The 26,970-nt window shown below is 50.9% G+C and overlaps 1 protein-coding gene across 1 annotated transcript in view; it reads right to left on the bottom strand.

Moving 5' to 3' along the window:
- The window catches only part of TMPRSS9 (transmembrane serine protease 9), a 36,533-nt gene extending 10,114 nt beyond the window's left edge, over positions 1-26,419 (bottom strand). The window contains exons 1-10 of the mRNA XM_054539287.2: positions 26,278-26,419; positions 19,313-19,440; positions 16,111-16,172; positions 15,780-15,955; positions 12,957-12,998; positions 11,770-11,883; positions 9,415-9,586; positions 6,782-7,056; positions 5,030-5,166; positions 1,331-1,649 (exon numbers count right to left, since the gene is read on the bottom strand). Of these exons, the coding sequence (XP_054395262.2) occupies positions 1,331-1,649; positions 5,030-5,166; positions 6,782-7,056; positions 9,415-9,586; positions 11,770-11,883; positions 12,957-12,998; positions 15,780-15,955; positions 16,111-16,172; positions 19,313-19,440; positions 26,278-26,419 (1,567 nt within the window). The remainder of the gene's footprint in view (positions 1-1,330; positions 1,650-5,029; positions 5,167-6,781; positions 7,057-9,414; positions 9,587-11,769; positions 11,884-12,956; positions 12,999-15,779; positions 15,956-16,110; positions 16,173-19,312; positions 19,441-26,277) is intronic.
- Between the last annotated feature and the right edge of the window lie 551 nt (positions 26,420-26,970).

Raw genomic sequence — 26,970 nt, 5'->3', positions numbered from 1 at the left:
GGCGGCTGAGAAAAGGAAGGGTACGATTGTTAGGGGGTTTCGGAACAGAGTGTGGGGTGTAGGTGAACTGAAATGAAGCACGGCTGGGCGCAGTGGCTCACGCCTGTAATCCCAGCACTTTGGGAGGCCAAGGCGGGCAGATCACCTGAGGTCGGGAGTTCGAGACCAGCCTAGCCAACATGGCGAAACCCCAACTCTACTAAAAATACAAAAATTAGCCGAGCATGGTGATGGGCGCCTGTAATCCCAGCTATTCAGGAGGCTGAGGCAGGAGAATCACTTGAACCGGGAGGTGGAGGTTGCAGTGAGCCAAGATCACGCCACTGCACTCCAGCCTGGGCGACAAGAGTGAAACTCCGTCTCAGGAAAAAAAAAAAAAAAAAAAAAAATAGGAATGCAACTAACAGTTTTTGGAAACAGAGATACAGTCCTACAAGTTTTCTTTTTTTCTTTCTTTTTTTTTTTTTTTGAGACTGAGTTGTGCTCTTATTGCCCGGGCTGGAGTGCAGTGGCACCATGTCACCATGTCGGCTCACTGCAACTTCTGCTTCCTGGGTTCAAGCGATTCTCCTGCCTCAGCCTCCCAAGCAGCTGGGATTACAGGTGCCCTCCACCATGCCCAGCTAATTTTTAGTAGAGATGGGGTTTTGCCATGTTGGCCAGGCTGGTCTTGAACTCCTGACCTCAAGCGATCTGCCCGCCTCTGCCTCTCAAAATGTGCGATGACAGGCATGAGCCACCGCACCCGGCTAATCCTACAAGTTTTCTGGGTACAAACTATTTGAAAATACAATAGAAAGTATTCCAGGCCAGGCATGGTGGCTCACACCTGTCATCCCAGCATTTTGGGAGGCCGAGGCAGGCGGATCATGAAGTCAGGAGTTCGAGGCCAGCCTGACCAACATGGGGAAACCCCATCTCTACTAAAAATACAAAAATTAGCCGGGTGTGGTGACGGGCGCCTGTAATCCCAGCTATTTGGGAGGCTGAGGCAGGAGAATCACTTGAACCCGGGAGGCAGAGGTTGCAGTGAGCCAAGATCACGCCACTGCACTCCAGCCTGGGCGACAGAGCAAGACTGTGTCTCAAAAAAAAAAAAAAAAAAAGTATCCCATTGATAGATCAACATAATTAACAAGACATGGGCAAGACCTGTGGACAGAAAGTACCATGAGGGTACACGCAACATAAGATGGGAATAAACGGATACACATGTGACCTTTCCTTGAACAGGAAGATCCAAAATTACAAAGATACTATGAAGATATCAGTTCTCCCTAAACCAAGATAGGAGCGTACATCATCTTCTACCTTTCTGCCCCGAAAATACCTTGTAGCTTAGGAACGGTGACCCAGTCAAGAGGCACAGTGCTGGGGGCCTGCGTGGATTTGTTGGGAGCGCTGACCACAGGGCTCTCAGGACTGGTGGGCCAGGCTGTGCTGGGGACGGCGGGGGCAGGCGCCACCGTGGGGACCAGAGGCATGCTGGCTTTGGTGGTGGCCTCCAGGATCCAGTCACGTAGCCTGGTGACTCGGGCATAGACCCCCGGACGCCGGGCTTCCGCACACCCGATTCCCCAGCTCACGATGCCAGCCAGAAAGAACCGGCCAGAGGGCTCCTCGCAGACCAGGGGTCCTCCTGAGTCACCCTAGGAAACCAACACACACCCTCAGGATGGGTCGGCAGCAGCCAGTCCAAACACCAGTGCTACGAGGCCCAAGGAGGAGCTCTGAGCTGGGACACCCAGGACCTCTCTCCACACAAGCTCACAGAGCACTTGTGGGCTGATCATTCACATCTCAGAACCTGTTTCTTCTTCTGTGGAGGAAAAAAAAAAAACAAACTCAAGACAGTTGGACTATAGGATCTCTAAGATGTCTTTCAGTCCTACCTCTGGCAGGCCAAAACGTGACCCAAATGAATAACATCCCCTCCTCTTCTTAACTCAGTAGATCTTTGATAATGTCACCACTTGCTTAGGCTGACAGTGTGGCTGCCATGCGGGTGCCTCCAGATATCTCACTGGTAGCTGCAGGATTGCTCCCAAAGTGCTTCATCTGCTCTCACTCATCCGGCCTCACCATTTTTTACCTCGCCATATCCAGTTCACCCTCTTACATTCTGTGTATCGTTTTTTTGTTTGTTTTTGTTTTTGTTTTTGAGACAGTTTCACTCTGTTGCCCAGGCTGGAGTGTAATGGCACGATCTCGGCTCACTGCAACCTCCGCCTCCCAGGTTCAAACGATTCTCCTGCCTCAGCCTCCCAAGTAGCTGTGATTATAGGCACGCATCACCACGCCCGGCTAATTTTCTTGTATTTTTAGTAGAGACGGGGTTTCACCATGTTGGCCAGGCTGGTCTTGAACTCCTGACCTCAAGTGATCTGCCCACCTCGGCCTCCCAAAGTGCTGGGATTACAGGCGTGAGCCACCGTGCCTGGCCGACTCTTACATTCTTAAACACGAGCCCTCTCTTATTAGTTCCTAGCATTTTCTCCAGATTCTGGTTTCAATATGGCAATCTAAACACATGTAGCAGTCTCTCCCTATCTTTTCCTCACCCACCAGGCCTTAGAAACGAGCAAAGGTATGCACAAAAAAAGACAGGACTCCACAGCCATGCTAAAAAAATTAGGCAGGGGAGATCCTGGTTGTGGACCAGAAACTATGAAGACTCACGAGAGGCTGACAGAGGAAGTGGCAGCCCAGCCCATGTGCAAAAGTTCAAGACAGAAGAAAAAGCTTTCTCAAGACGACCTGGGTTGGTCGGGGTAGAACAGGGATATGGGCAACCACAAAGGATCAGTGAGACCAGGAGGTCTTTGGTCCCTTGAAAGGGGACATAGAATCCAAGAACACAAGCTGTTAATGTCCCCCACCGAGAGAAAGTGAATAGCAAATATAAGATCACATCAAGAATTGAGCAACATTTTAAAATTTTCAATTTCATTTGAGACGGGGTCTCACTCTGTCACTCAGGCTAGAGTGCAGTGGTGTGATCTTGGCTCACTGCAACCTCCACCTCCCGGGCTCAAATAATCCTCTCACCTCAGCCTCTGAAGTAGCTGGGACTACAGGCATGCGCTACCAAACCCAGCTAATTTTTGTTTTGGTTTTTGTAGAGACAGAGTTTTGCTATGTTGCCCTGACTGGTCTCAAACTCCTGGCCTCAAGTGACCTGGCTGCCTCAGCCTCCCAAAGTACTGGCATTACAGGCGTGAGCCACTGCACCCAGCCTTTCATTCTTAAGCATCAGTTGAGGGATTCCAATCTCGATGAAATAAAGACACTCAGTTACAACAGAGTAACTTATGTTGGCCTGAAATACAGTTACCCACAAATGTAGAATATAGAAGAACCATAACTGGGATTAAATTACGATCCTCAGAGAAAAAGAAAGAAATGGTGTCCACAAAACAAGAACAGGACACTGCAAACAAGACCAGATGGCTGAAAGAAGAACGAACGAGACACCTTGAAAACAAAAATTATAATTGTCGGCCGGGTGCGGTGGCTCACGCCTGTAATCCTAGCACTTTGGGAGGACAAGGTGGACAGATCACCTGAAGCCAGGATTTCGAGACCAGCCTGGCCAAGATGGCGAAACCCTGTCTTTACTAAAAATATAAAAATTAGCCAGGCGTGGTGGTGCGCACCTGTTATCCCAGCTACTCGGGAGGCTGAGGCATGAGAATCACTTGAAACCGGGAGGCGGAGGTTGCAGTGAGCCAAGATGGTGCCACTGCACTCCAGCCTGGGTGACAGAGCAAGACACTGTCTTAATTAAAAATACAAAAATTAGCTAGGTGTGGTGGCGCACGCCTGTAATCACAGCTACTCTGGAGGCTGAGGCAGGAGACTTGCTTGAACCTGGGAGGCGGAGGTTGCAGTGAGCTGAGGTCGCGCCACTGCACTACAGCCTGGGTGAGAGAGCGAGACTCCATCTCAAAAAAAAAAAAGAAAAAGAAGGTTCCAGTTATACAGCAGAGGCAGCTTTGGGGGACCCCTGATTTTCTTTCTTTTTTTTTGAGACGGAGTCTCGCTCTGTCGCCCAGGCTGGAGTGCAATGGTGCCATTTCAGCTCACTGCACCCTCCAGCTCCCAGGTTCAGATGATTCTCCTGCCTCAGCCTCCCGAGGAGCTGGGATTACAGGCACCTGCCACCATGTCCGGCTAATTTTTGTATTTTTAGTAGAGACGAGGTTTTGCCATGTTGCTCAGGCTGGTCTCAAACTCCTGACCTCAAGCGATCCACCCGCCTCAGCCTCGCATAGTGCTGGGATTACAGGCGTGAGCCACCGCGCCCAGCCCTGGAACCTTCTTGAGTTGAGCCTGCAGCTTGCTCGTGGTCCAGCCGACCACCCAGGGGCAAAAGTCCACAGGGTTCCCATAGACCAACCTTTCCCGTACAGATGGAGAGAATCTGATGCCCAAGGTATGTGCTGGCATCATTCGTACAAGAGGTGTTTCTTGGGTGCCACGTTGTATCAGGCCCAGTGCTGGAAACAGTGTCTGTGTCCCCACACAAGTCCCGGTTTAGAGGGCAGCTGGGAGGATTTACACAGGGACCCCATCGTAGCTGGGGGGATTTACACAGGGACCCCAGGCTCTGTGGCACGCACCTGGGGCCCACTGGAAGGGAGCAGGGAGCCATGGAGGGCCGAGGAGGGAATGAAGTCAGGTTAGAGCTTCTGGAAGATTCTCTAAGCAGCACCTGCCTCTCAATCCCAACTGCTTTAAAATTCCTCAAGAATGGGCATCCAGATATCTGAATCGCTCAGCATTTGAACATGCTCGTGTCTATTTCTGTGTTTTTCTGGGGTCTGGGGCATTGGGGGCTCACAGCAGGCATCCAGATATCTGTGAATTGCTCAGCATTTGAACATGCTCGTGTCTATTTCTGTGTTTTTCTGGGGTCTGGGGCGTTGGGGGCTCACAACGGGCATCCAGATATCTGAATTGTTCATCATTTGAACATGCTCGTGTCTATTTCTGTGTTTTTCTGGGGTCTGGGGCGTCGGGGGCTCACCTGGCAGGAGTCCACCTTCCCGTCCAGGTAGCCAGCACACACCATCCTGTCAGTGAGTGAGTGGCCGTACAGGCTGGCACACAGTGCCTGGTCCAGCAGCTCCACAGTGGCTTTCTGAAGCACCTCTGGCTTGACCACTGGCCCAATGGGGAGAGAAAAGCAGGGTGAGAGTGCCAGAGCCCTGGCAGCCACTTTGAGCTGGGAGGCTGAAGAACATCTCCTCTCCGAGCCTCCCTCAGTTTCCCCAGCTCCAAGCATGGCCGCCTACAACACCTGGCTCTGAAACTGCAAAAGGTAAACACCCCACCTGGTAACACACTCTGCCTGGACAAGGAAGAGGCATCAGACTTAACACCCCCAGCCGGAGGTCCTCATCTCCTCTCCACAAGCTCCACCCCTCAGCATTCCCCATCTCAGGGATCTCAGACCCCTCCTTCCAGGTCCACAGTCCTCAAATTCCAAGTCGGCCTCAAGTCAGCCCCCAAATATACCCAGAATCAGCCCGTCTCACGCCCATCCTTGCCCGGGTCATTACAGCTCTTCCTCACTACCTTCTCTTACTCTGGTCCCACCCCACTGAAATCCATTCCCAACCTGGCAGCCAGCACCACCCTTGCTAAATATTAAATCAGGTCACATCAACTCCAGCCCCAGGGGCTGCCTTACTGTCCTCCCATCCCAGGGCCTTTGCACATGCTGTTCCCGCTGCCTGAAATGCTTGTCCCTGCAAAATATGCCTGACTTCCTCCGTCATCTCCTCTCCCCAGGAGGCATCTCCTGACCTCCCGATTTAAACCTGCAGCCCCCACCCCCACCTTATTTTTCTCCATTGGATTCCTTCCCCTCTGTCAGTCATCTTCTGGCTGATTGACCAGCCCCTGGAACTACACCACCCAATACAGTAGCCACTGGCCACACGCGGCTATTTAGATGTGCATTTCAGTACATTAAGATCAATTTTTTTGGCTGGGTGAGGTGGCTAACACCTGTAATCCCAGCACTTTGGGAAGCCGAGGCGGGAGGATCACGAGGTCAGGAGATCGAGACCAGCCTGGCCATTGTGGTGAAACTTTGTCTCTACTAAAACATACCAAAAAAAAGTTGCCGGGTGTGGTGGTGTGTGCCTATAGTCCCAGCTACTCCGGAGGCTGAGGCAAGAGAATCGCTTGAACCCGGAGGCAGAGGCTGCAGTGAGCAGAGATCGCACCACTGCACTCCAGCCTGGGCAACAAGAGCAAAACTCCATCTCAAAAAAAAAAAATCGCAGTAGCATCGATGATGAGTTATAAATATATCTTAGCAAGCAGTGGAATTTGTGAATACAGAATCAGAGAATAATGCAGACCCACTGTGTTTTTCTTCTTCTTCTTCTTCTTATTTTATTATTATTTTTTTGAGACAGAGTCTCCCACTGTCACCCAGGCTGGAGTCCAGTGGTGCGATCTTGGCTCACTGCAACCTCCACCTCCTGGGTTCAAGCAATTCTCCTGCCTCAGCCTCCTGAGTAGCTGGAATTATAGGCACGTACCACCATGCCTGGCTAATTTTTTTTTTTTTTGTATTTTTTTTTAGTAGAGATGGGGTTTCACTATGTTGGCCAGGCTGGTCTCAAACGCCTGACCTCGTGATCCACCCGCCTCGGCCTCCCAAAGTGCTGGGATTACAGGCGTGAGCCACCGCGCCCGGCCCTTTTCTGCGTTATTTGCCCTCCCGCCTGCCTGAGCTCACTTGCAGGCCGAGGAAGATGCTTACGGAAGTCCTCCTTGAGGTAGCCCCAGCCTGAGATCAAGCACTTCTTCCTGGGTGGGAAGATGTGTGTGGCAGCCGGGAGGCACACGGGCTGGATGTGCCGGCCGAAAGGCAGAGGGCTGGTCAGCTCCAGCACCGCCACGTCGAAGTCGGCCGTGTCCGCGTTGTACAGGGGGTGCTTGACGATCTGGGCCACCCGGGCCCGCACGGTGCTGGCCTCCCAGCCGCTGAGGTAGGTCGCACCCACGTAGGCCACCCATTCCGTTGGGTCTTGGAACCTGCAGGAGCAAACCCCAGCTCAGAGGCCACCGAGGGTCAGAGCCGTTGGGGGAGGCAGACGGGACACTCGCCTTGGGTGCAAAACGTAAGGGGTATCTCCCCTACATTAATATTTATTAATAGTATTTATAAAAATCAGGCCAGACACAGTGGCTCATGCCTGTAATCCCACACTTTTGGAGGCTGAAGCAGGAGGATCACTTGAGCCCAGGAGTTCAAGACAAGCCTGGGCAACGTAGCGAAATGCAGTCTTTAAAAACAACAACAACAACAACAACAACAAAAAAAAAACCAGGCCGGGCGCGGTGGCTCAAGCCTGTAATCCCGCACTTTGGGAGGCTGAGGTGGGTGGATCATGAAGTCAGGAGTTCAAGACTAGCCTGGCCAAGATGGTGAAACCCTGTCTCTACTAAAAATACAAAAATTAGCCGGGCGTGGTGGTGGGCGCCTGTAATCCCAGCTACTCAGGAGATTGAGGCAGAGAATTGCTAGAACCCAGGAGGCAGAGCTTGCAGTGAGCTGATATCATGCCACTGCACTCCAGCCTGGGCGACAGAGCAAGACTCTGTCTCAGAAAAATATATATATATATTTGCTGGGTGTGGTGGTGTGCACCTGTGGTTCCAGCTACTCAGGAGGCTGAGGTAGGAGAATTGCTTGAGCCTGGAAGGTTGAGGCTGTCGTGAGCTATAGTGAGCTATCACTGCACCACTGCACTCCAGCCTGGGCAACAGGCAACCTGTCTCAAAAAAAAAAAAAAAAAGTAAAAAAGAAAGAAAGAAAAGAAAAGAAAAAGAAAGAAAGAAAAGAAAAAAAAATCACAGGTGCAGGAGAATGCATGATGCATGAAGTATCAACATTTTTTGTTGTTGTTTTGTTTTTTTGAGATGGAGTCTCGCTCTATCTCCCAGACTGGAGTGCAGTGGCATGATCTCAGCTCATTGCAACCTCCACCTCCCGAGTTCAAGTGATTCTCGTGCCTCAGCCTCCCGAGTAACTAGGATGACAGGTTTGCACCCCCTAAGCCTGACTAAATTTTTTGTGTGTTTTTAGTAGAGACAGGGTTTCACCATGTTGGCCAGCCTGGTCTCAGACTCCTGACCTCAAGTGACCCCCCCGCCTCAGCCTGGGATTACACTCATGAGCCAGAAGCTTACCATAGCCTGTCCAAGTATCAACATTTTAAACAAAGACAGGATGCGACAGAGTTGGGATTAGGGTGAGGGGAGCCAGCCATGAGCCTCGGGCACAAAATTTAAAGAGTTGCCAAAAATCTCAGCCATCGAGATAAATGATATCGAGCCGGGTGCAGTGGCTCACGCCTGTAATCCCAGCACTTTGGGAGGCAGAGACGGGCAGATCTCTTGAGGCCAGGAGTTCGAGACCAGCCTGGCCAACATGGCAAAACCACGTCTCTACTAAAAATACAAAAATTAGCCAGCTGTGGTGGTGGGCACCTGTAGTCCCTGCTACTCGGGAGGCTGAGGCAGGACAATCGCTTGATCCCGGGAGGTGGAGGTTGCAGTGAGCCAAAACTGCACCACTGCACTCCGGCAGGGTGACAGAGTTGAGACTCTGTCTCAAAAAAAAAAGGATAATATCACAACACAATATTTTAAAAAATCAAAGTAAATGCAAAAAATGTCCACAATGAGCAAAACATCAACAAAATGTCATTAGTCACTGAGGAATGCAAGTCAAAACCACAGGGAGATGCTACTTCACACCCACTGGGATGGCTACTCTCAAAAGAATAGCAAGTGTGCCGGGCACGGTGGCTCACACCTGTAATCCCAACACTTTGAGAGGCTGAGGTGGGTGGATCACGAGGTCAGGAGTTCGAGACCAGTCTGGCCAACATAGTGAAACCCTGTGTCTACTAAAAATACACACAAAAAAATTAGCCGGGTGTGGTGGTGGGCACCTGTAATCCCAGCACTTTGGGAGGCTGAGGCAGGCAGATCACAAGGTCAGGAGATCGAGACCATCCTGGCTAACAAGGTGAAACCCATCTCTACTAAAAACACAAAAGGCATGGTGGCGGGCGCCTGTAGTCCCAGCTACTCGGGAGGCTGAGGCAGGAGAATGGCGTGAACCCGGGAGGCAGAGCTTGCAGTGAGCCGAGATCGCGCCACTATACTCCAGCCTGGGCAACAGAGCGAGACTCCGTCTCAAAAAAAAAAAAAAAAAAAAAAGAATGCCCTCAGATTCAACAACAGCAAAAGCAAGAAAGAAAGGAAAAGAAAAAATTACTTCCAAGGGCTCTAGGGAAACCAGAAGTGACGTCTCCAGTGCACAAGGGAAGGCAGGAGAAATACAGAGGGTTCGGGTTTGGTGCTTCGGGATGGGGGGCTTACTCATTGAAGCAGTGAGCGGCAGACACCAGCCACCTGGCATTGATGATGGCGGCCCCACAGAAGTGCTCCTTGTTCTCTCGAAGGCTGGCTTGCCACGGAAACTCCCCCGGGGACGCTTCCATGCCGCCCACGATCCTGCCGGCCATCCTCCAGGCAGGCTGCAAGCCACACTCTGCAAGACAGCAGGTCACCAGCCAGGACCCCACGAAGGCAGGACCTCACCCTGAACTCCCAGAACATGCATTTCTGAGTCTCTCGTCTACAGTCCCTAGGTTCAAAGAGATGCTTGGGGGCCCCTCCTTGGCTTCCCTGACTCTTCTGGGGTCTCCCCATCCCTCCCTCTTCAGCTCCTCTGGCTGCCCCGTCCTGGCACATAGGTCAAGCATCCAAGGTCACCCGCACCAGTGAGTGGCAGGGAAAGGTCTCTATCTTAGCTGTGGGTAAGGGGCGATGACCCCACGTACATGTTTGTATAAGATACCATGTCTCTCTGCTTATTTAGTCTACTTTTACGTCCTTCAGCAAAATTTTGTAATTCTATAATTATATATAATAATTATTATCACAGGCATGGCACGTTTATAAGTTTAGTCTTTGATATTTCTTTTTTTTTTTTTTTTTTTTTGAGATGGAGTCTCACTCTGTCGTCCAGGCTGGAGTGCAATGACGCGATCTCAGCTCACTGCAAGCTCCGCCTCTCGGGTTCAAGGGATTCTCCTACCTCAGCCTCCTGAGTAGCTGTGATTACAGGCGCCCGCAACCACACCTGGCTAATTTTTTGTACTTTTAGTAGAGCCGCGGTTTCACCAAGTTGGCCAGGCTGGTCTCGAACTCCTGACGTCAAGTGATCCACCTGCCTCGGCCTCCCAAAGTGCTGGGATTACAGGCCTGAGCCACGGCATCCGGCCTAGTCTTGATATTTTATTTTTTGTCACTACTGATCATGAAAGATATTTTTTCCTTTGTATCTTCTAACTTATTATTACTGTATAAAGCAAAATGACAGCTTTTTTTTTTTTTTTGAGACAGAGTTTTGCTCTATAGCCCAGGCTGGAGTACAGTGGCGTGATCTTGGCTCACTGTAACCTCCACCTCCCAGGTTCAAGGGATTCTCCTGCCTCAGCCTCCCAAAGTGCTGGGATTACAAGCATGAGCCACTGCACCCGGCCTTTATTTTAAATAGCTTTTTAGTCAATTTCTTGATTCATTTTATTTTACTCGTTCAGCTTCTCTCCTTCTGTTTGGATATTGGTTTATTTTAGACAGACAATGATTTCAAATGAATTAAGTTTTTCCTCTTCCTTTCCAATACTTCAACTGCTGTCTTTACCTTATTGCATGGGCTAGGATTGCTATAAAAACATTGGCTACTCTTCCAGCATTTTATTTGAGACAAGGTCTCACTCTATTATCCAGGCTGGACAGTGCAGTAGCACAATCATAGCTCACTGCAGCCTCAATCTCCTGGGCTCAAGCGATCCTTCCACCTCAGCCTCCTGAGTAGCTGGGGCCACAGGCACTCACCACCATGCTGGCTAATTTTTTTTTTCTTTTTTTTTTTTGAGCTGGAGTCTCGCTCTGTCGCCAGGCTGGAGTGCAGTGGCGTGATCTCGGCTCACTGCAAGCTCTGCCTCCCGGGTTCATGCCATTCTCCTGCCTCAGTCTCCCAAGTAGCTGGACTATAGGCGCCCGCCACCACACCCGGCTAATTTTTTGTATTTTTAGTAGAGAGGGGAGTTTCACCGTGTTAGCCAGGATGGTCTCGATCTCCTGACCTCATCATCCACCTGCCTCGGCCTCCCAAAGTGCTGGGATTACAGGTGTGAGCCACCGTGCCTGGCCAATATTTTTTTTTAGTAGAGATGGGGTCTCACTATATTGTCCAGGCTGGTCGCAACCTCCTGGCCTCAAGTGATCCTCCTGCCTTGGCCTCCCAAAGTGCTGGGATGACAGGTGTGAGCCACCGCACCCAGCTAATCTCTTCCAGCGTTTTAATTGTCTCTTTCCGTTGCTCACATCCTTGTGGCCACACCCCACTGCCTACAGGACACAGCTCCAGTTCCTGGTATTCAAGACTTCCCAGGCTTTGGCCACAACCTCTGTTTTCAGCCTGATATCTTCTCCCTCCTCTCCCCAGGCTTCTTCCCATCACACACTTGCACTTTTCCTTTACTCTGCTGTTTGCTCATGTTTCTCCCCATACAGTGGGTGTCCCTTTCTTTTCTCTGCCCAGCCCCCATAAATGCTAGGCCTGTGTGCCCGAGTGAAATAAGCACAGTGACCATAGACCAGAGCCAGCAGCTGACCCTGGAAAAGGGAAGGGGCCCAGAGTCCAGGCCGGACAGGCAGACTGACCGCAGTGCGCCTCGTCGGACCCATCGGAGCAGTCCTTCTGGTCGTCACACTCCGGGTTCACCTTGGTCACACACTGGCTGTTCTGGCAGGAAAAGGAGTTCCCTGGACAGGGGCCTGAGGACAGAAAAGAACCGACTTTCTGACCTCATGCTACATCTCCTGGTTGGAGTAAGGCACCACGCTATACCTAGTACCCCTAGGGTATGGAAACGTGGAAACTCTCTCCTTTTTTTTCCTTTTCCTTTTCTTGTTTTCATTTTTGTTTTTGAGACAGGGTCTAGCTCTGTTACCCAAACTGGAGTGCAGTGGTGCGATCACAGCTCACCGCAGCCTCTAACTCCAGGTTCAAGCAATCCTCCTGCGAGTAGTTGGGACCACAGGTGCACACCACCAAGCCAGGCTATTTATTTAATTTATTTATTTTTATTTTATGTATTTATGTATTTATTTTTAAATTTTTATTTATTTATTTTGAGACAGTTTCTCTCTTGTTGCCCAGGCTGGAGTGCAATGGCATGATCTCGGCTCACCGCAACCTCCGCCTCCCTGGTTGAAGCGATTCTCATGCCTCAGCCTCCTGAGTAGCTGAGATTACAGGCACACGCCACCATGCCCGGCTAATTTTGTATTTTTAGTGAGATGGGGTTTCTCCATGTTGGTCAGGCTGGTCTCGAACTTCCGACCTCAGGTGATCCGCCCACCTCAGCCTCCCAAAGTGCTGGGATTACAGGCATGAGCCACCGTGCCCGGCCTTATTTATTATTTTTTGAGACACAGTTTCACTCTGTTGCCCAGGCTGGAGTGCAGTGGCACGATCTCAGTTCACCGCAGCCTCTGCCTCCTGAGTTCAAGTGATCCTCCTTCCTCAGCCTCCCAAGTAGCTGAGAGTACAGGCAATATGCCACTATGCCCGGCTAATTTTTATTATTTTTTATAACAATTTTAAAAATTATTTTTGGCCTTTTTAAAATTATTTTTGTAGAGATAGGGTCTCGCTATGTTGTCCAGTCTGGTCTGAAACTCCTGGCCTCAAGTGATCCTCCTGCCTCAGCCTCCCGAAGTGCTGGGATTACAGATGTGAGCCACTGTGCCCAACTTTGTTCCAGGGATTCCTTCACTTCCTTGAAAGGAGTCTTAGGAAACCTCTGTCAGTAACTGCAGAGAAAAGGCCAGAGAGAAAAACATACCTGATTTTAAGTCTCTCTCTGCCAAGGGTCCCTTATGTCTCCCTGCAACAAAACAGAGAAGATAGAAGCACACTGAATAAGCGGTAAAACCCGTTGAACACGTCCTATTGGCTGAGCGCGCTGGCTCACACCTCTAATCCCAGCACTCTGGGAGGCTGAGGCGGGTGGATCACTTGAGGTCAGGAGTTCCAGACCAGCCTGGCCAACATGGTGAAACCCCGTCTCTACTAAAAATACAAAAATTAGCCGGGTGTGGTGCCGGGCGCCTGTAATCCCAGGTACTTGGGAGCCTGAGGCAGGAGAATCGCTTGAACCCGGGAGACAGAGGTTGCAGTGAGCCGAGATCATACCACCGCACTCCAGCCTGGGCGACAGAGCGAGACTCCATCTCAAAACAACAGAAAAGAAAGAAAGAAAACGTCCTCCTGCAGACAGGTCGTGCAGTAAAGTGAGCAGCTGCCTTGTCCACCCTGACGTCACTTAAATTCTACCTTCGATCAGCGAGGATGAAATCCACTTCAACACCGATTCTCAGTCTCACTTGCCCCACGGAGAGCACTCACTAGCCCCAGGGCATGGGCAGCCACCAAACTGCACAGGGCTTGGAACCTCCCTATCACCAACGGAAGTTCTGTGAACGCTGGAGCAGAGGTTATTAAGACCTCAACCAGCACGTGACGGTTGGTGAGGAGGGAACCATAAATGTCCTGCACATCAAGGTCAAGGTGACTAACCTTTTTTTTTTTTTTTTTTGAGACGGAGTCTCGCTCTGTCTGCCAGGCTGGAGTGCAGTGGCGTGATCTCGGCTCACTGCAAGCTCTGCCTCCCGGGTTCATGCCATTCTCCTGCCTCAGCCTCCCAAGTAGCTGGGACTACAGGCGCCCGCCACCACACCTGGCTGATTTTTTGTATTTTTAGTAGAGACGGGGTTTCACTGTGTTAGCCAGGATGGTCTCGATCTCCTGACCTCGTGATCCACCCGCCTCGGCTTCCTAAAGTGCTGGGATTACAGGCATGAGCCACCGCGCCCGGCCATTTTTTTTTTTTTTTTTAAGACAGTCTCGCTCTGTTGCCCAGGCTGGAGTGCAGTGGTAAGATCTCGGCTCACTGCAACCTCCACCTCCACGAGGTTCAAGCGATTCTCCTGCCTCAGCCTCCTGAATGAATAGCTGGGATTACAGGTGCTCGCCACCATGCCTGGCTAATTTTTTTATTTTTAGTAGAGATGGGGTTTCACTATGTTGGCCAGGCTCGTCTCAAACTCCTGACCTCAGGTGATCCACCCACCTCAGCCTCCCAAAGTCCTGGGATTACAGGCATGAGCCACCATGCCTTGCAACAAATCTTTAACAATGGTCTGAACTTGCAACTGACTCTCTAATCATGACCTGCTGCACTGTACAATTTTATTTTTTATTTTTTAAAACCAGGTGCATACAAAATCATGCACCGTATAATTTTTTTATTTTTATTAATTTTTTTTTTGAGATGGAGTCTCACTCTGTCACCCAGGCTGGAGTGCAGTAGTGCAAACTTGGCTCACGGCAACCTCCGCTTCCTGGGTTCCAGCAATTCTCCTGCCTCAGCCTCCTGAGCAGCTGGGATTACAGGCACGTGCCACCACACCCAGTTCATTTTTGTATTTTTAGTAGAGGCAGGGTTTCGCCATGTTGGCCAGGCTGGTCTCGAACTCCTGATCTGAAGTGATCAGCCCACCTTGGCCTCCCAAAGTGCTGGAATTACAGGCATGAGCCACTGCACCCGGCCTGCCATACGATTTTATTAGAGTGTAGCATTTATCCTTAATTCTATAGTACGGGGTTGGCCAACTACGGCCATGGGCCAAATCCAGCCCACTGCTTGTTATTGTTAATAAGTTTTATTGGTAAACAGCCACACCCATTCATTTATGTATTGTCTGTGGCTGCTTTTGTGCTACAAATAGCAGAGCTGAGTGCTTGTCACAGAAACCCAATGGACCACAAAGATGAAAATATTAACTGGGCGCGGTGGCTCACACCTATAATCCCGGCACTTTGGGAGGCCAAGGCAGGAGGATCACCTGAGGTCAGGAGTCCAAGACCAGCCCAGTACACATGGTGAAACCCCATCTCTACTAAAAATACAAAAATTAGCCAGGCATGGTGGTGCGTGCCTGTAACCCCAGCTACTCGGGAGTGAGTCGGGAGCTACTGAGGCAGGAAAATTGCTTGAACCCGGGAGGCAGAAGTTGCTGTGAGCCAAGACTTCACTATTGCACTCCAGACTGGGCAACAGAGTGAGACCCTGTCTCAAAAATAAAAAAAAAAAGGAAAAGAAAAGAGAAGACAAGACAACACAACACAACACTCTGGCTCTTTACAGAACAAGATGGCTGACCCCTGGTCCACACCATTAAGGCAAAGGCAACGTCAGTTTTTATGTTTGTTTGTTTGCTTTTGAAACGAAGTTTCACTCTTTTTGCCCAGGTTGGAGTGCAATGGCACAATCTCGGCTCATTGCAACCTCCGCCTTCCAGGTTGAAGCGATTCTCCTGCCTCGGCCTCCCGTGTAGCTAGGATTACAGGTGCCCGCCACCACGCCCAACTGATTTTTGTATTTTTAGTACAGACGGGGTGTTGGCCAGGCTGGTCTCAAACTCCTGACCTCAGGTGACCCACCCACCTCGGCCTCCCAACGTGCTGGGATTACAGGCATGAGCCACCACACCCAGCCAGTTTGTTTTCTTTTTATGGGAAGGAGTGGTTATCAAAATGTATCTTGCAATGCCTGCCCCCCTCCAGCCTCCTCGTGATGAGGTTTCGGTCTCGGCTGCCCACTCACCTGTGAGCTCGGCCGACACAATTGTGCCATAGGCAGCCAGGGAGATGCCGTGCTCCCGCAGCCTTGCCCGGATCCCTCGCTGCAATAGCTCCTCCTCCAGGCCCAGGCTCAGCGTCTGGAGGGGTCGCAGCAGAAAGTGCAGCTGGAAATGTACGAGGACACTGGAGTTCCCATCCCTACAGGTATGGAGGAGAGGCCCTTGGAGAGGGAGGGGCTCCTCCCTGCTGGAATCTTCTGAAATCTTCTAGAATCTTCCAAACTTTTCTGGAATCCTCCAGAAACTCCCAGATGACCACCAAGTTTCCTTCACCCAATGGAAGCTCCAACTCACCTGTAATTCAGCACCGTGCAACCCACGCAGCTTGCCTCTGTCTTCTGAAAACTACTTACAAACTGCAATAGAAACAAGAACATCAAATGTTGAGACCCACAGCATGGGCACCCTGGCACTGCAGAGGCCTGTCAGGTGTTGGAGGGAGCTGGAGAAGGGGTTGGTTCCATGGGAAAGCATTTCCTTTTGTTTATTATTTTAAATTTTTATCTGTATGTACGTATGTGTGTATGAATGTATTTTGAGACAGAGTCTGGCTCTGTCGCCCAGGCTGGAGTGCAGTGGCGCAATCTCCGCTCACTGCAACCTCCACCTCCCGGGTTCAAGTGATTCTGCTGCCTCAGCCTCCCAAGTAGCTGGGATTACAGGTGCCCGCCACCATGCCCAACTAATTTTTTGTATTTTTAGTAGAAATGGGGTTTCACTGTGTTGGCCAGGCTGGTCTTGAATTCCTGACCTCGTGATCCACCTGCCTCGGCTTCCCACAGTGCTGGGATTACAGTTGTGAGCCACCACGCCCAGACTTATGTTTTATCTTAAAATTTTTTTATTGTTATTATTATTTTGAGACAGAGTCTTGCTCTGTCACCTGGGGTAGAGTACAGTGGCACGATCTTGGCTCATTGCAACTTCTGCCTCACAGGCTCAAGCAATTCTCCTGCCTCAGCCTCCCAAGTAGCTGGGATTACAGGCACACACCACCATGCCTGGCTAATTTTTTGTATTTTTTAGTAGGGACAGGGTTTCACTATATTGGCCAGGCTGCTCTTGAACTCCTTACCTCGTGATCCGCCCACCTCAGCCTCCCAAATTAGCCGGGCATGGTGGTGTGTGCCTGCAGTCGCAGCTACTCGGGAGGCTGAGGTGGGATGATTACTTGAACCCAGGAGGCGTTACAGGCGTGAGCCACCACGCCCAGCCTATTTTTTAAAATTATTATTTTTCGAGATGGAGTCTCACTCTGTCACCCAGGCTGGAGTGCAATGGCGCAATCTTGGCTCACTGCAACTTCCGCTCCTGGGCTCAGCCAATCCTCCCACCTCAGCCTCCCAAGTAGCTGGGACTACAGGCACACACCATCACGCCCGGCTAATTTTTGTGTTTTTAGTAATGATGGGATTTCACCATGTTGCTCAGGCTGGTCTCAAACTCCTGACCTCAGGTGATCCACTCTCCTCAGCCTCCCAAAGTGCTGGAATTACATATGTGAGCCACCCACCATGCCCGCCTGGAGTGCTCTATTTAATACGAGATTGCTGATGTGGTCACACATCTGTTTCTCTCCGAATAAAATGGAAAACATTATTTTTTCATTGAGATATAATTCACTGTGTCCTGTGTCCGAGCCTGGACCCTTTTCCTGGCTGAGTCATGTTCCAGCGTGTGCATAGCCACGCTGTGTTTCCCTGTTCATCCGTTCATGATATCTGAGTTTCCACCGTTACCTGTTATGAGCCATGCTGCTGTGAACATCCACGTACGGGTTTTCGTGTGGACATACATTTTTTTGTTTGGTTTGGGTTTTTTGAGACAGAGTCTCACTCTGTCACCCAGGTTGGAGTGCAGTGGTACAATATCGGCTCACGGCAATCTCCGCCTCCCAGGTTCGAGTGATTCTCCTGCCTCAGCCTCCCAAGTAGCTGGGATTACAGGCGTGTGCCACCATGCCTGGCTAATTTTTGTATTTTTAGTAGAGACGGGGTTTCGCCATGTTGGCCAGGCTGATCTGGAACTCCTGACTTCAGGTGATCTGCCCCCGCCTCGGCTTCCCAAAGGGCTGGGGTTACAGGCGTGAGCCACCGCACCCCGCCTGGATATACCTGTTGACTCGTCTTGGGTAGACCCTCAGTATTGGAACGGCAGGTCACATGGTCACTATGTGTAACCATGTGAGGAGCTGCCAGCCTGTTTTCCATGCAGCTGCACTACTGTTTTTCGGTTTGTTTTTGAGATGGAGTTTCGCTCTTGTTGCTCAGGCTGGAGTGCAGTGGTGCAATCTCAGTTCACCACAACCTCCGCCTCCCAGGTTCAAGCGATTCTCCTGCCTCAGCTTCCCGAGCAGCTGGAATTACTGGCATGCACCACCACGCTTGGCTAATTTTGTATTTTTAGTAGAGATGGGGTTTCTCCATGTTGGCCAGGCTAGTCTCAAATTCCTGACCTCAAGTGATCCACCCTCCTCGGCCTCCCAAAGTGCTGGGATGACAGGCGTGAGCCACTGCGCCCAGCCTACACCACTGTATTATCTTTTCCTGCTTTCTGGGAATGCCTCATTTTACATTCCCCAGGCCGTGTGCGGTGGCTCACGCCTGTCATCCCAGCACTTTGGGAGGCCGAGGCGGGTGGATCACTTGAGGTCAAGAGTTCAAGACCAGCCTGGCCAACATGGTGAAATTCCATCTCTACTAAAAACACAAAAATAAGCTAGGTTTGGTAGTGGGTGCCTGTAACCCTGGCTACTCAGGAGGCTGAGACAGGAGAATCACTTGAACCTGGGAGGCAGAGGTTGCAGTGAGCCACGATCCTGCCACTGCACTCCAATCTGGGCAACAGAGCAAGACTCTGTCTCAAAAAAATAAAATAAAACACATTCCCCAAGCTGTGCATGAGGGCTCTGATTCTCCTTTAGAATAAAATGTAAAACTCTAAATGTGGCAGGTCGGGTACGGTGACTCACGCCTGTAATCCCAGCACTTTGGGAGGCCGTGGAGGGAAGATCATTTGAGGTCAGGAGTTCAAGACCATCCTGTCCTACATGCCGAAACCCGTCTCTACTAAAAATGCAAAAATCAGCTGGACCTGGTGGTGTGCACCTGTAATCCCAGCTACTTGGGAGGCTGAGGCAGGAGAATCACTTGAACCTGAGCAGCGGAGGGTGCAGTGAGCCAAGATCATTCCACTGCACTCCAGCCTGGGTGACAGAGTGAGACTACGTCTCAAAAACAAAAAAACAAACCTCTAAATGTGGCCTAAAGTCCCATGTGAGTGTGTCCCCAGTGAATACAGCTCTGCCTTGCAGGTATCTGCCTTGGCCACCTGGCCTCGTCCTGCCTGCCCCATGGCCTGGCCTCCCGGTCTCACAGCCTCCACCTCAGCCTCGTTGTCTGTAACCTGCCTCCCTCCCACGTGGAAAGCAGCTCCAGGTCAAAGCCCCCGGCCACCCGCTCTTCCTCCCTGGCCCCCAAACACAGACCACCCTCACCAGTGCCTCCAGGGTGGGCGTCAGCATGCGGTGATAGTCCGAGGTCTCCCGCTGCAAACTGCTGGCCCACCGGATTCCCCGCAGCTCGGCCGTGTGGTCCACGTGGATGCCCTGTGTAGAGAGGAAGGCTGGGGACGAGACCAGGGCCCGTGAGAGAGCCCACCTTTGGGGGCTCAGGGCTCCTCTGGGCTGCCACCCGGGCCCCGCCCTGTCTGCACCCACACGCCCTGGTGGTCACTCCTGACATGCAGTGGGGACTCCTGACACGCAGTGGTCACTCCTGACACGCAGGCTGCCCTGAATAGCTACTCACAGGGCTCTCCCTCAATTCCCAAAAGCATCCTGGTTTGGAGCTGAATTCTACCACAGCCACCCACCCGGAGGTCCCCAGGTACAGCACAAGGTGGATGAGCGCCAAGTGAGCCCGAGACGCCCCCACGTTTTCCTCGAAGGCAGAAAGAGGTCCTGCTCATGCCTGTCTCCCATGCAGAGCCTGGCCCAGGATCTGAGCTGACTTCAGGGAGTAACCTCTGGGATGGCATCAGGACACGGTGAAATGACAGTCCCCGCCTCCTACTGCAGGGGCATGAGCACAACCAGAGGCTATCAGGACTCTCCAGCCACAGTCCCATGAGGTCATCTTCAAAAACCACTGGTTGGTTTGTGTTTGTTTGTTTGAGACAGAGTCTCGCTCTGTCACCCAGGCTGGAGTGCAGTGGCGCGATCTCGGCTCACTGCAGGCTCCGCCCCCCGGGTTCACGCCATTCTCCTGCCTCAGCCTCCCAGGTAGCTGGGACTACAGGTGCCCGCCACCACGCCCAGCTAATTTTTTTGTATTTTTAGTAGAGACGGGGTTTCACTGTGTTAGCCAGGATGGTCTCTATCTCCTGACCTCGTGATCCGCCCTCCTCGGCCTCCCAAAGTGCTGGGATTACAGGCGTGAGCCACCACGCCCAGCCTATTTGAGACAGAGTTTTGCTCTTGTTGCCCATGCTGGAGTGCAATGGCATGATCTCGCCTCACCGTAACCTCCGCCTCCCGAGTTCAAGCGATTCTCCTGCCGCCTCAGCCTCCAGAGTAGCTGAGATTACAGGCATGCACCACCATGCCCAGCTAGTAGAGACGGGGTTTCTCCATGTTGGTCAGGATGGTCTCAAACTCCCGACCTCAGATGATCCGCCAGCCTTGGCTTCCCAAAGCGCTGGGATTAACAGGCATGAGCCACTGTGCCCAGCCTTGTTTGTTTTGAGATAGGGTCTCACTCTGTCACCCAGGCTGGAGTGCAGTGGTGTTTTCTCCGCTCGCTGCAACCTCCATTTCCCGGGTTCAAGCGATCCTCCTGCCTCAGCCTCCTGCCTCAGCCTCCTGAGTAGCTGGGATTACAGGCGTGGACCACCACACCTGGCTAGTTTTTTTGTATTTTTAGTAGAGACTGGGTTTCACCATGTTGGCCAGGCTGGTCTGGAACTCCTGACCTCAGGTGATCCACCTGCCTTGGCCTCCCAAAGTGCTGAGATTACAGGCGTGAGCCACTGCACTCAGCCTTAATTTTTGTATTTTTAGTAGAGATGGGGTTTCGCCACGTTGGCCAGACTGGTCAGGAACTCCTGACCTCAGGTGATCTGCCGCCTCGGCCTCCCAAAGTGCTGGGATAACAGGCGTGAGCCAGCGCACGCGGCAGAAAGCACTGGTTTTTAGCTGTTGGCTATGTTGTGTCCAAAGTACAGCAAAAATAATAATCATAAAAAATTCCTATGCTGATTCAAGCAGCAGCAGAAAAAAATCTAAATAAAAACTACGAGGGCAACCACAGAAACCACGAGAGCACGAGTTTTGGTCAAAAATACGTTAAAACTACCAGAAGTGCACGCCAGCGCAAAAAAATGGCCGTAATTACATTTAAACGATGCAAATAGCAACCGCGTAAACCGTGAAAGCTGGGTCCCAATTCCGTTTATCCTAAATGGATAGATATGCTAGATGGGTATTTACGCAGCCATATATTCAGTAGATAGAGTATTCTGAACCAATTCTAAAAACGGTATGTTTTCTCGTTTAAGAAACTAAAAATAAAGAAACACGCGCACGCTGGTGGGCAGACTGAATTGCCCCGCCTCTGTGTTCCAACCTCACTGTTTCTACTCTAAACAACTGCAGACTCAGGAAGTTGCAGAAATAGTTCAGAACGTCTCCCGCTCTCCACTCAGCCTCTCCTGACATCTCCAACTAAAATGGTGAGCTGTTTGGGAAGGGCTGAATTCTCAATTTTTAAGAATGTTTTATTTTTTTGAGACAGAGTCTCTATTGTTCGGGCTTCAGTGCAGTGGCGCAATCACGGCTCACTGCAGCCTCGACCTCCTGGGCTCAGGTGATCCTCCTGCCTCAGCCTCCCAAGTAGCTGGGACCACAGGCGCCCACCATCATGCCTGGCTGCCTGGCTTTCTCTCTCTTTCTCTTTTCTTGACAGAGTCTCACACTCTGTTGCCAGGCTGGGATGCAGTGGCACAATCTGGGCTCACTGCAATCTCTGCCTCCTGGGTTCAAGCGATTCCCTTGCCTTAGCTTCCCGAGGAGCTAGGACTACAGGCACGTGCCACCACACCCAACTAATGTTTTTTGTATTTTAGTAGAGGCGCGGTTTCACCATGTTGGCCAGGATGGTTTCAATCTCCTGACCTCATGATCCGCCCGACCCGGCCTCCCAGAGTGCTGGGATTACAGGCAGGAGCCACCGCACGTGGCTTTTCTCTTTTTTGGAGACATGGTCTCCCTCTGTTGCCCAGGTTGGAGTGCAGTGGCACGATCTCAGCTCACTGCAACTTCCACTTCCCGGGTTCAAGCAATTCTCCAGCCTCAGCCTCCCGAGTAGCTGGGATTATAGGCACGCACCAGTCTGCACAGCTAATTTTTGTATTTTTAGTAAAGACAGGGTTTCACCATGTTGGCCCAGGCTGGTCTCAAACTTCTGACCTCATGATCCGCCTGCCTCGGCCTCCCAAAGTGCTGGGACTACCGGGGTGAGCCACCATGCCCGGCCCTGGCTAATTTTTTGCATTGTTTCTAGAGACAGGGTTTCGCCATGTTATTGTGTCTGAAATTCGTGGGTTCTTGGTCTCACTGACTTCAAGAATGAAGCTGCGGACCCTCGCGGTGAGTGTTACATTTCTTAAAGATGGTGTGTCCGGAGTTTGTTCTTTCTGATGTTCAGATGTGTCCGGAATTTCTTCCTTCTGGTGGGTTCATGGTCTTGCTTGCTTCAGGAGTGACGCTGCACACCTTCCCAGTGAGTGCTGCAGCTCTTAAGGCAGTGTGTCTGGAGTTGTTCATTCCTCCCGGTGGGTTTGTGGTTTTGCTGGCCTCAAGAGTGAAACTGCAGACCTTCGCAGTGAGTGTTACAGCTCATAAAATCACCGCACACCCAACGAGTGAGCAGCAGCAACATTTCTTGCAAAGAATTAAAGAACAAAACTTCTACAGTGTGAAAGCGTCCCCAACCCGGTTGCCGCTGCTGACTCCAGCAGCCAGCTTTTATTCCCTTATCTTGCCCCACCCACATCCTGTTGATTGGCCCATTTTACAGAGTGCTGATTGGTCCATTTTACAGAGAGCTGATTGGTCTGTTTTGACAGGGTGCTGATTGGTGCGTTCACAATCCCTGAGCTAGACACAGGGTGCTGATTGGTGCATTTACAAATCTTTAGCTAGACACAAAAGTTCTCCAAGTCCCCACTAGATTAGCTAGACACAGAACACTGATTGGTGCGATTGGTGCATTTACAAACCTTGAGCTAGACACAGGGTGCTCATTGGTGCATTTACAAACCTTTAGCTAGACTTAAAATTTCTCCAAGTCTCCACTAGATTAGCTAGACACAGAGCACTGGTTAATGTGTTTATAAACCTTGAGCTAGACACAGAGTGCTTATTGGTGCATTTACAATCCTCTAGCTAGACATAAAAGTTCTCCTAGTCCCCACTAGATTAGCTAGACACAGAGTGCTGATTGGTGCATTCACTAAACCTGAGCTAGACACAGAGTGCTGATTGGTGCATAGACAATCCTCCTAGACATAAAAGTTCTCCAAGTTCCCACTCCACTCAGGAGCCCAGCTGGCTTTGCCTGGCCCTGGCTAATTTTTTGCATTTTTTGTAGAGACAGGGTTTCGCCATGTTACCAGGCCGAACTGGAACTCCTGGGCTCAAGCAATCCTCCCATCTCAGCTTCCCAGAGTGCTGGGATTACAGGTGTGAGCCACTACGCCAGGCATCATGTCCTTTTTTCTTTTTCTTTTTTATTTTTTATCAGGGTGTCGCTCTGTCTCCCAAGCTGGAGTGCAGTGGTGTGATCATAGCTCACTGCAGGCTCAAACTCCTGGGCTCAAGCAATCCTCCCACCTCAGTCTCCCGAGTAGCAGAGACTACAGGCATGCACAACCACTCATTTTTACTTAAAACATTTTAAAATTTTAGTTTTAAATGTTTCTTGTTTTTATTATTTAATTTTTGTAGAGATGGGGTCTCGCTATGTTGCCTAGGTTGGTCTCGAACTCCTGGGCTCAAGCGATCCTCCTGCCTCAGCCTCCCAGAGTGCTGGAATTACAGGCGGGAGCCCCCACACCTGGCCTTAAGTGCTTCTTGAAAGACTTCCTGGTGGGGCGTGGTGGCTCATGTCTGTAATCCCAGGACTTTCGGAGGCCAAGGCAGGTGGAGCACTTGAGGTCAGGAGTTCGAGACCATCCTGGCCAACATGGCAAAACCCCATCTCTACTAAAAATACAAAAATTAGCTGGGTGTAGTGGCACACACCTGTAATCTCAGCTACCCGGGAGGCTGAGGCAGGAGAATCGCTTGAACCTGGGTGGTGGAGGTTGTGATGAGCCGAGATCGTGCCATTGCACTCTGTCGCGCCTGGGACACAGTGAGACTCCATCTCAAAAAAAAAAAAAAAAAAAGGACTTCCTTTCAGGGGGGTCCTGATGGGAATTACATTTATCTGTTGTTCCCAAAATGTATTTGTTACAATGCAGATGAGAAACTCTGCCCGCCCCCGCCTCTCACTAGTGTGACAGACACACACACACATGCATGCACACATAGATACACACGCAGACACACATGCACACACAAACGCATGCAAATGAACACGTGTGCACCACGCACACACTCATGCACACACAAATACAGGAGGAACCCAAATTGTATTGCACTTGGTACCTACAGCCACTAGAGGGCCTCAGTCAAACATGTCTGGCTCTGGGAGTTTCCAGAAGTTCCACAAATATTTTAAAAAAAAAAAAAATTAGGATTCTCATAGGATCGCGAACTTACTATTTTGCCACACAAGAGCATTTCTCCCCAAATTGCTGTTTATTATCATTTAAATGTTAAAATTAACTTTTTTTTTTTTTTGAGATGGAATCACTCTGTCGCCCAGGCTGGACTATCAGGGCATGATCTCGGCTCACCGCAACCTCTCTCTCCTCCTGGGCTCAAGCAATTCTCCTGCCTCAGCCTCCCAAGTAGCTGGGATAGCAGGCGTGCACCACCATGCTCAGCTATTTTCTTTTTTTCTTTCTTTTTTGTATTTTCAGTAGAGACGGGGTTTCACCATGTTGGTCAGTGTGGTCTCGAACTCCTGACCTCATGATCCGCTCACTTCAGCCTCCCAAAATGTTGAGATTACAGGTGTGAGCCACTGCACCCGGGCTTATTTTTTATTTATTATTATTTTTTTATTTTTTGAGATAGAGTCTCACTCTGTCACCCAGGCTGGAGTGCAGTGGTGTGATCTCAGCTCACTGCAACCTCTGCCTCCCAGGTTCAAGCGATTCTCCTGCCTTAGCCTCCTGAGTAGCTGGGACTACAGGCGCCACCACGCCTGGGTAATTTTTTGTATTTTCTGCAGAGGCAGGGCTTTATCATGTTGCCCAGGCTGTTCTCAAACTCCTGGGCTCCGATGGTCCTCCCGCCTCAGCCTCCCAAAGTGCTGGGATTACAGGCGGGAGCCACCACGCCCAATCTAATTGCTCGGTTTTATAAAAATACTTTTGGGGCCGGGGGCGGTGGCTCAAGCCTGTAATCCCAGCACTTTGGGAGGCCAAGGCAGGCGGATCACGAGGTCAGGAGATCGAGACCATCCTGGCTAACACGATGAAACCCCGTCTCTACTAAAAATACAAAAAATCAGCCGGGGGTGGTGGCAGGCGTGGTGCACACAGCTACTCAGGGAGGCTGAGGCAGGAGAATGGTGTGAACCCAGGAGGGGGAGCTTGCAGTGAGCCGGGATCACGCCACTGCACTCCAGCCTGGGCGACAGAGCCAGACTCCGTCTCAAAAAAAAAAAAAAACAAAAAAAAAAACTTTTGGGTATTTTGCTGATTTGCCAAAATTTAAAACAAGGTCATTTCCCTGTCTCTGTTTCTCTGTCACCCCAGCTGTGAAAACTTCCTTCGGGAGCTTCTTTAGTCAGGAAAACTGACACACGCAGGAACTCATCTGCTCCACTCCCCGCCCCCCTGCCTGACCTAGGGCAGCCTTCATTTCCACGCCTAGACACTGCCCTTTGATTCTTTTTTTTTTTTTTGAGACGGAATCTGGCTCTGTCGTCCAGGCTGGAGTGCAGTGTCGTGATCTCGGCTCACTGCAATCTCCGCCTCCCGGGTTCACGCCATTCTCCTGCCTCAGCCTCCCGAGTAGCTGGGACTACAGGCACCCGCCATCGTGCCCGGCTAATTTTTTTGTATTTTTTAGTAGAGATGGGGTTTCACCGTGGTCTCGATCTCCTGACCTCGTGATCCGCCCGCCTTGGCCTCCTAAAGTGCTGTGATTACAAGTGTGAGCTACCGTGCCCAGCCGACACTGCCCTTTGATTCTAAGATGGCCAAGGAGACACCATCAAGTCACTTCCCGGTGACTTTGCACACGTCCCTTGTTTTGTGAACCCAGCCAATCCCATAGCCACTTACCCAAAAGGACTCCCAGGGTGAGGACGACAAGGCTGGCGGCCACCACGCCAATGGTAGCCGCTCGACAGCACGCGGCATCTGGAGCGGGGACTTCCTTGGTTGTCCTGGGCACGAGGTGTACATCAGCTACAGTGGGCTCCATGGCTCAGAGACATGCAGACAGCAAGCTGGATGCCACACACCAAGACAGAAACATGGGGTCAGAGGCTGAAAGTGCTTCTCTTCCCATAAGCAAGGGTTGCAACTATGCCCTTAAAAATGGCTGGGCGTGGTGGCTCACACCTGTAATCCCAGCACTTTGGGAGGCTGAGGCGGGCAGATCATTTGAGGTCAGGAGTTCCAGGTCAGCCCGGCCAACATGGTGAAACCCCATCTCTACTAAAAATACAAAATTAGCCAGGCATGTTGGTGCACACCTGTAATCCAGCTACTCGGGAGGTTAAGGCAGGAGAATCGCTTGAACCCGGGGGGCAGAGGCTGCAGTGAACCGAGATCACGCTACTGCACTCCAGCCTAGGTGACAGAGCGAGACTCCAAAAAAAAAAACACCGGACGCGATGGCTCATGCCTGTAATCCCAGCACTTTGGGAGGCCAAGGTGGGTGAATCACTTGAGGTCAAGAATTTGAGACCAGCCTGGCCAACATGGTGAAACCCTGTCTCTACTAAAAATACAAAAAATTAGTCAGGCGTT

This window comes from Pongo abelii, chromosome 20 (assembly GCF_028885655.2).
Source record: "Pongo abelii isolate AG06213 chromosome 20, NHGRI_mPonAbe1-v2.0_pri, whole genome shotgun sequence".
Taxonomy (NCBI): domain Eukaryota; kingdom Metazoa; phylum Chordata; class Mammalia; order Primates; family Hominidae; genus Pongo; species Pongo abelii.
The sequence above is the reverse complement of the archived record's forward strand: the minus strand, read 5'-3'. Positions and strand labels throughout refer to the sequence as shown.